The sequence below is a fragment of the Oncorhynchus kisutch genome, linkage group LG19 (assembly GCF_002021735.2).
Source record: "Oncorhynchus kisutch isolate 150728-3 linkage group LG19, Okis_V2, whole genome shotgun sequence".
In the NCBI taxonomy this organism is placed as follows: Eukaryota; Metazoa; Chordata; class Actinopteri; order Salmoniformes; family Salmonidae; genus Oncorhynchus; species Oncorhynchus kisutch.
Genome location: NC_034192.2, coordinates 12,720,017 through 12,734,839, shown reverse-complemented (window position 1 = coordinate 12,734,839; position 14,823 = coordinate 12,720,017). Strand labels below are relative to the sequence as shown.

At 44.4% G+C, this 14,823-nt stretch overlaps 1 protein-coding gene across 4 annotated transcripts in view; it reads left to right on the top strand.

The window, feature by feature from the left end:
• Nucleotides 1-7,134: 7,134 nt before the first annotated feature.
• LOC109864619 (metabotropic glutamate receptor 8-like) overlaps nt 7,135-14,823 on the top strand; it is a 286,618-nt gene continuing 278,929 nt past the window's right edge. For 3 of the 4 annotated variants that reach the window (XM_031797950.1, XM_031797948.1, XM_031797949.1), the window contains exons 1-2: nt 7,153-7,261; nt 11,832-12,690. In XM_031797950.1, the coding sequence (XP_031653810.1) occupies nt 12,136-12,690 (555 nt within the window). In that variant the 5' untranslated portion in view covers nt 7,153-7,261; nt 11,832-12,135. Of the gene's footprint in view, nt 7,262-11,831; nt 12,691-14,823 lie in introns of all 4 variants that reach the window. The other variant, XM_031797951.1, reaches the window with a different exon arrangement.

The window sequence follows — 14,823 nt, the reverse complement described above, 5'->3', positions numbered from 1 at the left end:
AGTGTTAGGTAAGGTTAGGGGTTAGTTTAGGTAAGAGTAGGGTAGGGGTTAGCGTTAGGTTAGCGTTAGGTTAGGGTTAGTGTTAGGTAAGGGTAGGGTAAGGGTTAGTGTTAGGGTTAGCGTTAGGTAAGGTTAGGGGTTAGTGTTAGGTAAGGTAAGGGTTTAGGGTTAGCGTTAGGTAAGGGTAGGGTTAGCGTTGGGAAAGGGTAGGGTTTAGGGTTAACATTAGGTAAGGGTAGGGGTTAGCGTTAGGTAAGGTTAGGGGTAGGGTTAGGGTTAGGGTTAGTGTTAGGTAAGGTTAGGGGTTAGTTTAGGTAAGAGTAGGTTAGGGGTTAGCGTTAGGTTAGGGTTAGCGTTAGGTTAGGGTTAGTGTTAGGTAAGGGTAAGGGTTAGCGTTAGGGTTAGCGTTAGGTAAGGTTAGGGGTTAGTGTTAGGTAAGGTTAGGGGTAGGGTTAGCGTTAGGTTAGGGTTAGTGTTAGGTAAGGGTAGGGTAGGGGTTAGCGTTAGGTTAGGGTTAACATTAGGTAAGGGTAGGGGTTAGTGTTAGGTAAGGTTAGGAGTAGGGTTAGCGTTAGGTTAGGGTTAGGTAAGGGTAGGGTAGGGGTAAGCGTTAGGTAAGGGTTAGCGTTAGGTAAGGTTATGGGGTAGGTTTAGCGTTAGGTTAGGGTTAGTGTTAGGTAAGGTTAGGAGTAGGGTTAGCGTAAGGTTAGGGTTAGGTAAGGGTAGGGTAGGGGTAAGCGTTAGGTAAGGGTTAGCGTTAGGTAAGGTTAGGGGTAGGTTTAGCGTTAGGTTAGGGTTAGTGTTAGGTAAGGTTAGGGGTAGGGTTAGCGTTAGGTTAGGGTTATTGTTAGGTAAAGGTAGGGTAGGGGTTACTGTTAGGTAGGGGTTAGGGTTAGCGTTAGTTAGGTAAGATTAGGGTTAGCGTTAGGTAAGGTTAGGGTTAGCGTTAGGTAGGGGTTAGCGTTAGGTAAGGTTAGGGTTAGCGTTAGGTAAGGTTAGGGTTAGGTAAGGTAAGGGTTAGCGTTAGGTAGGGTTAGGGGTTAGGGTTAGGTAAGGTTAGGGTAAGGTTAGGTTTAGGGTTAGCGATATGTAGGGTTAGGTAAGGTTAGGGTTAGCGTTAGGTAAGGTTAGGGTTAGCGTTAGGTAAGGTTAGGGTTAGGTAAGGTAAGGTTAGCGTTAGGTAAGGTTAGGGGTTAGTGTTAGGTAGGGTAAGGTTAGGGGTTAGTGTTAGGTCATTTTAGGGTTAGGTAAGGTTAGGGGTTAGTGTTATGTAAGGTTAGGGTTGGGTAAGGTAAGGGGTTAGTGTTAGGTAGGGTTCGCGTTAGGTTAGTGTTAGGTAAGGGTAGGGGTTAGCGTTAGGTTAGGGCTTAGGCATAACATTAGGTAAGGGTAGGGGTTAGCGTTAGGTTAGTGTTAGGTAAGGGTAGGGGTTAGCCTTGGGTAGCGGTTAGGGGTTAATGTTAGGTAAGGGTAGGGGTTAGGGTTTAGAGTTAGCTTTAGGTAAGGGTTAGGGGTTAGCCTTGGTTAGGGGTTAGCGTTAGGTAGGGGTTAGGGTTAGCATTAGGTAAGGGTAGGGTTTAAGGTTAGCGTTAGGTAAGGTTAGGGGTTAGGGTTAGTGTTAGGTAAGGTTAGGGGTAGGGTTAGCGTTAGGTTAGGGTTAGTGTTAGGCAAGGGTAGGGTACGGGTTAGCGTTAGGTAGGGGTTAGGGTTAGCATTAGGTAAGGTTAGGGGTTTGCCTTGGGTAGGATTTAGGGGTTAATGTTAGGTAAGGGTAGGGTTTAGGGTTCGCTTTAGGTAAGGGTAGGGGTTAATGTTTAGGGTTTTCATTCGGTAAGAGTAGGGGTTAGGGTTAGCGTTAGGTAAGGGTATGGTTCAGTGTTAGTTAAGGGTAGGGTTTTAGGGTTAGCTTTAGATTAGGGAAGGGGTTAGGGTTTAGGGTTTGTGTTCGGTAAGAGTAGGGGTTAGGGTTAGCGTTAGGTTAGGGTTAGCGTTAGGTAAGGGTAGGGTTCAGTGTTTGGTAAGGGTAGGGTTTAGGGTTTGTGTTAGGTAAGGGTAGGATTAGCGTTAGGTAAGGGTAGGGTTTAGGGTTAGCGTTAGGTAGGGGTTAGGGTTCAAGGTTAGTTTTAGGTAAGTGGTAGGGGTTAGGGTTTAGCGACATACCAAGGATCCCCTATTGCATCGAGGCATAGTGGAGACCAGGGCAAAATTGGTCAGGTGCATCATATCCAGTCATCACTCATGCTGCTTACGCCAAATCCTATCTCTGCCATCAGCATGACGCAACAGGACCCACAATTTGTCGGACCAGGCGATGAGTGGAACCCGGTGTGGTCGTCTGCTGCAATAGCCCATCTGTGACAAGGATCGATGTGATAGCGTTCTGCACATTACTGTTATATTGAGTCGTTATTCGTCTGTTTGTAGCTCGCCTGTTAGCTTACACGATTCTTGCCATGCTCCTTCGACCTCTCAGCTGTATACACTCAGTTTATTAGGTACAGCCATTTAGTACCGGGTCAGATCCCCTTTGCCTTCAGAACAACCTGAATGCTCCGGGGCATGGATTCTGCAAGTCGGAAATGTTCCCCGGGGATGTTGGTCCATGCTGACGCGATGGCATCACACAGTTTCTGTGGCTAAGAAAGGAACAATTGGAAAATAATTGTGGTTCCAACCCCTGCTTTAGAGTGCAACAAAAATAGCATACAAGCTGTTTTTACTATGACTTCTGCAGTGTATGGCCAGATAAATCAAGTCTAGAGCCCTGAGGAAAAAAAACGAACATTTTGAAGGCCTCCCCACTTGGCATCAGAGAGATATTTTTGCAGTTTAAAGCTAATTTCTTGTCCATGGGCCAGAGAGAATTTTGCAGTGTAAAGCATAAAGTACAGTGCATTTATGTTCAAAACAACATTCTTAGGTAATACACGAATTGAGTTGATCACTGGTGTCAGAGGAGGCTGGTGGGAAGAGCTATAGGAGGATGGGCTCATTGGAGTCAAAGATGTTGTTTCCTTCCAGCCATTACAGTGAGCCATCCTCCTATAGCTTCTTCAGGCAGAAGTTTGCATCCTGTAGCTCCAACTCCAAAAAGTTCTGGGACACTGAAGTCCATGGAGAACAAGAGCACCTCCTCCCAGCTGTCCATTGCACTGAGGCTAGGTAACACGGTCACCACCGATAAACCCATGATTATCGAAAACTTCAACAAGCATTTCTCAACGGCTGGCCATGCCTTCCGCCTGGCTACTCCAACCTCGGCCAACAGCTCTGCCCCCCCCCCGCAGCTACTCGCCCAAGCCTCTCCAGGTTCTCCTTTACCCAAATCCAGATAGCAGATGTTCTGAAAGAGCTGCAAAACCTGGACCCGTACAAATCAGCTGGGCTTGACAATCTGGACCCTCTATTTCTGAAACTATCCGCCGCCATTGTCGCAACCCCTATTACTAGCCTGTTCAACCTCTCTTTCATATCGTCTGAGATCCCCAAGGATTGGAAACCCAAACTGTTACAGACCTATATCCATCCTGCCCTGCCTATCTAAGGTCTTCGAAAGCCAAGTCAACAAACAGGTCACTGACCATCTCGAATCCCACCGTACCTTCTCCGCTGTGCAATCTGGTTTCCGAGCCGGTCACGGGTGCACCTCAGCCACGCTCAAGGTAACCGCCATCGATAAAAGACAGTACTGTGCAGCCGTCTTCATCGACCTTGCCAAGGCTTTCGACTCTGTCAATCACCATATTCTTATCGGCAGACTCAGTAGCCTCGGTTTTTCGGATGACTGCCTTGCCTGGTTTACCAATTACTTTGCAGACAGAGTTCAGTGTGCCAAATCGGAGGGCATGCTGTCCGGTCCTCTGGCAGTCTCTATGGGGGTGCCACAGGGTTCAATCCTCGGGCCGACTCTTTTCTCTGTATATATCAATGATGTTGCTCTTGCTGCGGGCGATTCCCTGATCCACCTCTACGCAGACGACACCATTCTATATACTTCCGGCCCGTCCTTGGACACTGTGCTATCTAACCTCCAAACGAGCTTCAATGCCATACAACACTCCTTCCGTGGCCTCCAACTGCTCTTAAACGCTAGTAAAACCAAATGCATGCTTTTCAACCGTTCGCTGCCTGCACCCGCACGCCTGACCAGCATCACCACCCTGGATGGTTCCAACCTTGAATATGTGGACATCTATAAGTACCTAGGTGTCTGGCTAGACTGTAAATTCTCCTTCCAGACTCATATCAAACATCTCCAATCGAAAATCAAATCAAGAGTCGGCTTTCTATTCCGCAACAAAGCCTCCTTCACTCACGCCGCCAAACTTACCCTAGTAAAACTGACTATCCTACCGATCCTCGACTTCGGCGATGTCATCTACAAAATTGCTTCCAACACTCTACTCAGCAAACTGGATGCAGTTTATCACAGTGCCTTCCGTTTTGTCACTAAAGCACCTTATACCGCCCACCACTGCGACTTGTATGCTCTAGTCGACTGGCCCTCGCTACATATTCGTCGCCAGACCCACTGGCTCCAGGTCATCCACAAGTCCATGCTAGGTAAAGCTCCGCCTTATCTCAGTTCACTGGTCACGATGGCAACACCCATCCGTAGCACGCGCTCCAGCAGGTGTATCTCACTGATCATCCCTAAAGCCAACACCTCATTTGGCCGCCTTTCGTTCCAGTTCTCTGCTGCCTGTGACTGGAACGACTTGCAAAAATCGCTGAAGTTGGAGACTTTTATCTCCCTCACCAACTTCAAACATCTGCTATCTGAGCAGCTAACCGATCGCTGCAGCTGTACATAGTCTATCGGTAAATAGCCCACCCATTTTTACCTACCTCATCCCCATACTGTTTTTATTTATTTACTTTTCTTCTCTTTTGCACACCTATATCTCTACCTGTACATGACCATCTGATCATTTATCACTCCAGTGTTAATCTGCAAAATTGTAATTATTCGCCTACCTCCTCATGCCTTTTGCACACAATGTATATAGACTCCCCTTTTTTTTCTACTGTGTTATTGACTTGTTAATTGTTTACTCCATGTGTAACTCTGTGTTGTCTGTTCACACTGCTATGCTTTATCTTGGCCAGGTCGCAGTTGCAAATGAGAACTTGTTCTCAACTAGCCTACCTGGTTAAATAAAGGTGTTCTCAACTAGCCTACCTGGTTAAATAAAGGTGTTCTCAACTAGCCTACCTGGTTAAATAAAGGTGTTCTCAACTAGCCTACCTGGTTAAATAAAGGTGTTCTCAACTAGCCTACCTGGTTAAATAAAGGTGTTCTCAACTAGCCTACCTGGTTAAATAAAGGTGTTCTCAACTTGCCTACCTGGTTAAATAAAGGTGTTCTCAACTAGCCTACCTGGTTAAATAAAGGTGTTCTCAACTTGCCTACCTGGTTAAATAAAGGTGTTCTCAACTAGCCTACCTGGTTAAATAAAGGTGTTCTCAACTTGCCTACCTGGTTAAATAAAGGTGTTCTCAACTAGCCTACCTGGTTAAATAAAGGTGTTCTCAACTAGCCTACCTGGTTAAATAAAGGTGTTCTCAACTAGCCTACCTGGTTAAATAAAGGTGGAAAATATCTATATATAGCTCCCCCCAGCAGCCTCTGTTTAATGTGGCTACCAATATCTGTGTGAACCAGGCCAATGTTGTGCATCTAAGGGTAAATATTTAATTTGGTTGAATAATATTACATTATGTTGTGTTTGCGCCCTCAAATTGTTTTCCTTGGACTCCTTGCCCAAAATTCATTCAACTTGTTGTTTCTAGGTATATTCATAAAAAATTGAAACTTTTTATACACACTGAGTGTACAAAAGAAATAGGAACACCTGCCTTTTCCATGACAGGCTGACTTGGTGAATCCAGGTGAAAGCTATGATCCCTTATTGATGTCACTTTTTAACCTGTCTCCTCCTCTTCATCTACAATGATTGAAGTGGATTTGATGAAGGAATTTAAAGGCTTTTGTTTAGCCTTTTAGTTTATTAGGTACATCACCCCGATCAGGAAAATGGTTCGCTCGTACAGATAGTGAGTCACGTGGCCGTGGCTTACCATACAAAGCTACTGTGGATCTTGAGGCTCGGATTTAAGTAGGCTTATTATTGGTGGATTTGAAGTGTTTTTGCGGATTATTAGTCTATTACTGAACAAGTATGCTTTGGTTGATTCAACCTATGGGCTTTTTTTTTAAGCAGAAGAGCTATAGTCAATAGTTTCCCTAAATTGACATGACCGGTGTTTCGTTTATGGACCTACTGTAGGCTACGTTACTCTAGATGGCGGTAGTGCTCTATCTAGTGAGGCGCTCGCTCCTAAAGTCATGACACTATTTTATCACGTCTCGCACATCACCGTCATTTGAACGCGAAAGCCTTTTTTCTTCTTGATGAATCTTGATGAATCAGTTGTCTACTTTCTGCATAATAGCCAACACACATGCTACATGTCAATAGGTTCTTTCTAATCAATAGGCCTATTGGTTGCAGTGATCAATCTATAACTTGATTTATGCAGATATATTGCAGATAAACCGATGCTATATATTGGTGATTAACAACCAAAATGAATACGGACAAATCCACCCCCGTCCGTATTCATTTTGGTTGTTAATCACCAATATATAGCATCGGTTTATCTGCAATATATCTGCATAAATCAAGTTATAGATTGATCACTGCAACCAATAGGCCTATTGATTAGAAAGAACCTATTGACATGTAGCAACACATGTATGTTGGTGTGAGCGTCAGAGAGGAACCAATGGCTGCGTTTTTGTGTTGGCTATTATGCAGAAAGTAGATGTAGGCCTATTGGTGTCGTTTTGTTTTAAGACATTGATCTCAATCATAACGGATTAATTGAATGGGAATCTGTCTGGCAGATGCATCAGAATATGACTGCTTAAATGTTGCATTTCAAACCGTTTCTGTGTCATTTATGCTACATATAAAAGCTGCCGATGCTGATAAAGAGAGAAGGGGATATGCGGAGAGAGAGAGAGTGAGAGAGAGAAAAAAGAGAGAGTAGGGAGACCAATCGCTGTTGGGTGGGTGTGTTTTTTTTTTGGGGGGGGGGGGGGGGGGGGGGGATTCATTTGGCGGAGACGCGCGCTGGCTGCTTGGCTGGACGGCTGCATGCGCTGTCCCTTTCAGCACCGAAAACCCGAGGCGCGTGCATCTATGAGTGGGACGCGAAGGAGCGAGGATCACTCAATCAAGTCACGGAAAAGCAGGTAGGCATTTTTGAAAATTACATATTTAGTTCAATAGTTTTCGTATGTCTGAGAAGGTCCCATCAAACATAATTCTTTCCCCTCTCTCTCTCCCTCTATCTGAAGAATCCATCGCTCTTCGTCCATCTGCCTTTTTCTTCTCCTTCATTGTTAAATTAATTACCCTCGATGGTTCTGCAAATCATCCCTTAAATAACTATTTATCTTTTCATTATCGACATGCATAGTTGATGTTGACAGTCCACGGTATCGTTAATCAGAGTCGTGACCTGTAGCTAAATGAGAAGGGTTCAGTGTTGGGAAAGGAAACTGCTGAGCTCCGCAATGAAGTTCCGATATTGACCCAAAGGAATGCGCTCTCTGCTCTGTTCCGCGCGCCAAGAAACAGCATCCGCTCTGATGGCATTTAGGAATGATCCATACATCTGATCTCATCCGTAGCACAAACGTCTTATTTTGTGATCTAATTAATCATAATTAATATGGGAAAATTAGATGAAAATAATTGGGATATCACTAGTGTGATTTTCAGAGAGCTCACTGAAAAGGGACGCGTTATTTCACGCACATGAAGGATGCTGTCTCAATCTATAGACACGAAATGTTATATTGAACTTGAATTTAAAAAAAATTACGGGTTGATAATGTTTTTATCTAATTATATGTAGCCTACCATTATATGTAGCCTACTATGAAGACGTCATTAGGTCGTTATTTCTCTTTGGAGCCACAACCACGATTTGTATACCGCAGCTTCCTGCTTCATGCCACCGCTTTAATCATCCGTATGTATCAGAGGGTGGTGGTGGTGTATCCCACATTGATCCCCATCTATCCCCGCAACAAACCCACGCAATCATACGAACACACCACTTCCACCACGTCTTCTGTGAGGAGTTCCGTTGCTTCTCTCATCCACAAGAACGGGTCAAGGGAATTGTGAGGATCACAAGTCAATTTAGGGGGGAACCGTTGGAGGGATTTGGGATGTGTTTGATTCGTTGCGGTTGGTTGGTGTCTTTACCTGCCTGTGATCGGAATTGCAAAAACAAATAAAAAATGTCATATTCAACGGGTGCGGTGAGAGGGGGAAACTAAGGAGGAGGGGGAGGAACGGGCGGGGAGATGGGAGAGAGAAACGAGCAGAGGGAGGGGGATAAAATAGCAGAGGGAGGGAGAGAGAGAGGCGAAAAAGCGAGAAAAGCTATCACTTTGTGAAAAGAGCAGTGCGCTCCCCAGTGAACGTCTCTGCACACGAGACACCTAATATCATGACCAATAGTGTAATTGTGTAATTGACCAATATCATGACCAATAGTGTAATGGTGTAAATTAAAAAGTTAAATGGTCCGGGCTCTGCCTCGTAGGGTAATACTCCCTTTTTCTTACTGCCAACAATAATGATAACACTGCTGGAATTTCCAACCATTCTGTCAATTATCTCTTATTAGTGAGTCAAAAGTTCCAACCCGAGCAGGAATCAAATGAAATTTTATTGGCCAAATACACGTGATTAGCAGATGTTATTGCGGGTGTAGCGAAATGCTTGTGATAAGGTTTTATTGCAGAAGTGAAATAAAATAGTGTAAAAGAAAACAATACGTTGAAAGATCCATTCTTACACTGTAAAACCCAAGGCATTATGAACTCAAAAACGTATAGTAAGTTGAACTCAAAGTCAATGAAAAGTCATCATTACTTAAAATGTTTGTGGTAGTGACTCAAAACTACATGAGAAGTCACATCAACTTTATTTTTTAAAAGTTATAATAAAAAATAACAAACGTACTTTTTTTCCCCAGCATGCTCTACTGCAGATAGATTTTTTTTGGAATTGTTTTTAATATCTGTGTTTTTGCATGTACATTGACGGATGGATACATAAATCTTATGCTACACAGAGATAAATAACATTGTTTTTTTTCTAAACTAATCTAATAATTTATTTTGATTTTTACAACCCCTTATTGAAATTACTGTTCCAGTTTAAACGCAGTCCTCATAATTTCCCGAAATCTTGCAGTCATTGTGAATACAGATTGTAGGTGAATGTGAATTCCAGCTGTTCGATGTCCTAATTCTGTCTGGATTCCAATAGGAATTACACATCACTTTGCAAGCCAGCATTATATGACTTGCAGTTAGGGACGCAAAATTCTTGTAAATATCTCAGCTTTTCCAGAAATTGCAGTCGGAAGATTCCTGGAAATACTTAAACTAGGACTTTTTGAAAATCTGGGAAAGTTACTGGAATTTGGTTTGACCTCAAAATAAGGCCTTATACTTAACGTATTGTCATAAAGAGTTTAATGATAACATTCACCTAGGAATTTACTCGGTGAAGGCCACAGGACTGAAAATGAATCAATTCAACAACCATGTCTCTGTCACTAACAAATACAGTCATGGGGGGGAGGGGGGGGGGGGGGGGGGTTAACTACAATTCCCTCGAAAAGGCAAGGTACACTGGGAACCTATATTGGGATGTGTGGCTTAGTGTTACTTAGCATTACTCAAATTGTTCAATCTCACACGACTCACTACAGAGTCACTTCAAGTAACTGTACTTGTATATATTAAGTGCAACGGATTTCCTCAAAAGTTTTGAGTAATGACAGCACATTGGGGTTTAAAGTGTATGCATGAATACAGCCTGAATAGTCAATTAGGAATATAACCTAACCATAAAAATGAACTGTTTTATATTAATATGCTTGTGCCTTTCCCAATTGCGTTAGACATTTTTTTTTATTGTTAAAGTGCTTGGTAAAGTGCTATAGTAATGTTATCCTTTCAAGGTAAATGATTCATTTATTTCATAGATGTATAATTGACAAGCATAGGAACTATACACTGTACAAAATATTATGAGCACCTGCTCTTTCCATGACAGACTGACCAGGTGAATCCAGGTGAACGCTAGGATCCCTTATTGATGTCACTTGTTAAATCCACTTCAATCTCTGCAGATGAAGGGGAGGAGACAGGTTAACAAAGGATTTTTAGGCCTTGAGACAATTGAGACGTGGATTGTGTATGTGTGCCATTCAGAGGGTGTGTGGTAGTAGGTGCCAGGCGCACCGGTTTGTGTTAAGAACCGCAATGCTGCTGGGTTTTTCATGTTCAACAGTTTCCTGTGTTTATCAAGAATGGTCTACCACCCAAAGGACATCCAGCCAACTTGACACAACTGTGGGAAGCTTTGGAGTCAACATGGGCCACATCCCTGTAGAACGCTTTCGACATCTTGTAGAACGCTTTTGACATCTTGCCCCAAGGAATTGAGGCTGTTCTGAGGGTAAAAGGTGGTGGGGAAGGGGGGGGGGGTGTATCTGAAAGTGCTGTTTGTGTGGAAAGGTGAGCGTCTTTGAAATATGGGTACATAGATGGGGAAGGAGGGAGAAATATTGCCACGATGTCCGAATAAACATTAGGATATTTATATGCAATGATGCAGCAGTCCCCTAGCATCTCTCAGCATCCTAGAATTGTGCAGCCGGTTCAGCCCACACGAGCATACTGCGCAGCATCTGTGCCTTTTGGAACGCACACAGACGCGCTCAAAAGTGGTCATGGCGCTCAGCGGGAAGTTTAGACTTATTGAGCCAATACATTATAGCTACGAATGTGAATTTCTTTGATATTTTCACATTCTAGGGTTATTAATATGCTCTTCTATCTATCTCAGAAGAATATCCACACATTTAACTATTTTGGGGAAGCGGGTGTTGTCAAACCATTACAGATCAAACACACTATTAGGAAGGCCCTCTTCGTCTGTCTCAATGATGGTCTTTTCCTCATGCCTTTGTTTTGTCTGAGGAATATAGAGTGATGATGTGATATGAATGATAAAAGTTTATTAGCGGGCTACAGATAAACCAGGCCGCCAGTGGATATTATATTTTGAGGCAAAGAGGGCACCCAGTAGCCTAATCTGATTGGCCAGCAATGACATCACTTCCATTCATGAAGGACACCAGCAAGAAAACTAAGAGCGTTAAACCGAACCTGCTCCATGAAAGCCTTGCCTCTTCTCAATGACTCACGTACTAGGATGGCTTGCTACATCATTACTGTACTGTTTCTGATGACAATGATTAGGTAGCTGAGGTGACACCTTCCAGGTGTTGATTCCCATGCATCTGTCAGTCAAACAGGTGTAGAACCAGTAGATGTTTATACTGAATGATTACACACTGAGTAACCTTCACTCTGTCCACGTGAATAATGCCTTCTGGACCATTGTTGATGTGTTTGACAGGCTTGGCACTTTGTGTTTGACAGGCTTGGCACTGACGGATAGGATGGACTTATCAGTGGGATAGGATTGGCGGTTATGTGTGTGTGTGTGTGAGAGAGAGGGGGGAGGGGGCTGTACTGTGTGTGTGGCCAATGCTCATCTCTCTACTCTTGAATCTGACAGACAGGCATTGCAGCATGAACAGTGATTTGTGTGTGTGTGTGTGTGTGTGTGTGAGCGAGGAAGGGAGGGAGGGAGGGAGAGACTGTGTGTGCTAGATAACTGAGGCACTGACTGCTACGTGTTCTCTGTGTGTGTATCTTGCAGGGTCTGCTGAAGATGTGAGTTCAGGATTACAATCGCTGCAGCTGCACTCGCCGCCACCGTCTCCTGTCTCCTCTCTCTCTCTCTCTCTCTCTCTCTCTCTCTCTCTCTCTCTCTCTCTCTCTCTCTCTCTCTCTCTCTCTCTCTCCTCTACTGGGACATGCATGCCTCATGGGCCTGGGACATCTTAGAGCTGCCTGCTAACTCCTCCCCCGGGGCACTGACGCCCTTTCACCCATGATCCCGCCCACAAACTCCACAGTAACTCCTCAGTAACTCCTCCCACAACCGCCACTCAACTGTTACCATGGCGTTGCCGGAATCCCAACGCCTTCCTTCCTTCCTCGCCACACGCCACTTCCTTCTCCACTTCCTTGCCTCATGTTCCTGGTTCCTCCCTCTGGCCTCTCCTCAGCGAATCACGGACCCCGCCATCGGTACTGCGCCCAATCAGGAGTACGCCCACTCCATCCGATTGGAAGGCGACATCATCCTGGGTGGCCTGTTCCCGGTGCACTCCCGGGGGGGCGGTGGCATGCCCTGCGGGGAACTGAAGAAGGAGAAAGGGATCCATCGTCTTGAGGCCATGATGTTCGCCATTGACCTGATCAACAAGGACACGGAGCTGCTCCCCAACATCACCCTGGGGGCCCGGATCCTGGACACCTGCTCCAGAGACACCTACGCCCTGGAGCAGTCGCTGACCTTTGTCCAGGCCCTCATCGAGAAGGACGGCTCGGATGTACGCTGTGCCAACGGCGACCTGCCCATCTTCGCCAAGCCTGATAAGATCGTGGGGGTGATAGGGGCGGCGGCCAGCTCCGTGTCCATCATGGTTGCCAATATACTGAGGCTGTTCAAGGTAAGGACACTGGAACGAACGGGTCTGGGTTGGTTTCTGGTGGGTCTGGTTTAGTTTGATTTGTGTTTGGTTGGGTTAGTCAGGCTGGGTCTGGTTTAGTTTGACTTGAGTTTGGTTGGGTTAGTCAGACTGGGTCTGGTTTAGTTTGACTTGAGTTTGGTTGGGTTAGTCAGGCTGGGTCTGGTTTAGTTTGACTTGAGTTTAGCTGGGTTAGTCATGCTGGGTCTGGTTTAGTTTGACTTGAGTTTGGTTGGGATAGTCAGGCTGGGTCTGGGTTAAAAACCTTGCCGGTTTCAGTGTGGGTGATGTCATGGTTTGTGTTTTCATTGGTGTTGGAGCCATGCATGGATCTTTGTGTTGTGTTTGTGTGGATACTATGGCACTGTGTGTGTAGGTGTTGAACACCAGCCACTGTGTGTTGGATGTAGGGGGTCTCTTTACAGTGAAATGGAGTATATTGCTGGCTGCCAGGGCTGGGGCTACATCCTGTCTATCTCCCCTCCTCCTCCTCCTCCTCCTCCTCCTCCTCCTCCTCCTCCTCTTATCCTCTCCTCGTCAGATGGATGCATATTGTTCCAGCAGGATATTACCCTGGCCTGTGTCTGTCAGTCAGAGCCATTATTGTGTTCTAGAAGCAGCCTGGCTCCTGACATAGGTTCTCTGGTATTACACACAGAGACGCCACTTCAGCCAGCCGCGCTTGCTACTGCAGGCAGATACAGTTCAATTGTGACAACCAATTAAAATACTGTCAATCTTATTAAAGAATACTCCACCTCACTCTGCCCTCAGCCCCAGAGACTGTGTGTGTGTTGTGTATGAGGTTTTGGGCATGGTAGTATGCTGTTCAAATTTGATCTATGCCCGACTGGTTTAGACGGGGCTTTCTAGAACATGGAGAAACAATGAAATCAATTACTGTCTAGGGTACAAAAGCCAATTAATGGTAGAGTGGTTGTAACAGAGGAATGTGAGTATACGAGCACAAGAGTGTGTGTGTTCCCGCCGTCATTAGTACAACAAGGTTGATTGATGAGAGCGCAATGTGGAAATATGTGTCTCCTAATGATCCATCTCAGCCATACACCTTTGTCTTCTTACTCTCTCTCTCTCTCTTCTCTCTTTCTTTTTATTTCTCTCTCTTGCTCTTCTCTCTCTCATCTCTCTTTTTTTTTTCTCTCTCTCTCTCTCCTCTCTCGCTCTTCTCTCTCTCTCATCTCTCTTTTAAAAATTTCTCTCTCTCTTCTCTCTCGCTCTTCTCTCTCTCTCATCTCTCTTTTTAAAAGTTCTCTCTCGCTCTTCTCTCTCTCTCTCACTCTTCTCTCTTTCTCTCTTCTCTCTCTCTTTTTATTTCTCTCTCGCTCTTCTCTCTCTCGTCTCTCTTTTATTTATTTCTCTTCTCTCTCGTCTCTCTTTATTTCTCTCTTTTTATTTCTCTCTTTATTTCTCTCTCTTTTTTATTTCTCTCTCTTTTTATTTTCTCTTTCTCTTCTCTCTCTTTTTTATTCCTGTCTCTTTTATTTTTCTCTTTCTCTTTTTTATTTCTCTCTCTCTTTCGTCTCTCTTTATTTCTCTCTCTCTCTCTTTAATCCTCTCTCTCTCTTGTCTCTCTTTTTATTTCTCTCTCTCTCGTCTCTCTCTTTTTATTTCTCTCTCTCTCGTCTCTCTTTTTTAAATTTCTCTCTCTCTCTTTTTATTTCTCTCTCTCTCTTTATTTCTCTCTCTCTTGTCTCTTTTTTTATTTCTCTCTCTCTTTTAATTTCTCTCTCTCTCTTTTTATTTCTCTCTCTCTCTCTTTTTATTTCTCTCTCTCTCTCTCTTTTATTTCTCCCTTTCTCCCACATCATTGCCCTGGTTCTGTGTGAGTGGCAGTGCTGTATTCTAAACCTGTGCATAATAATACTAAACATGATTTAGGGAGGATTCTGCCATGGAAACAGCACACACAGGGCCTTGATTTTAGGTCGCAGTGCCTCGTTCTCATTTCACTAATAGGATTTAGAGCAGGGGATTGGTAGGCGTGTGTGTTTGCATTGTAGCATTTCTGTGTGTGTGTTTGTGTGTATGTATACACCGAGTGTACAAAACTTTAAAAACACCATCCTAAGATTGAGTTACACCCCCCCCCCCCAC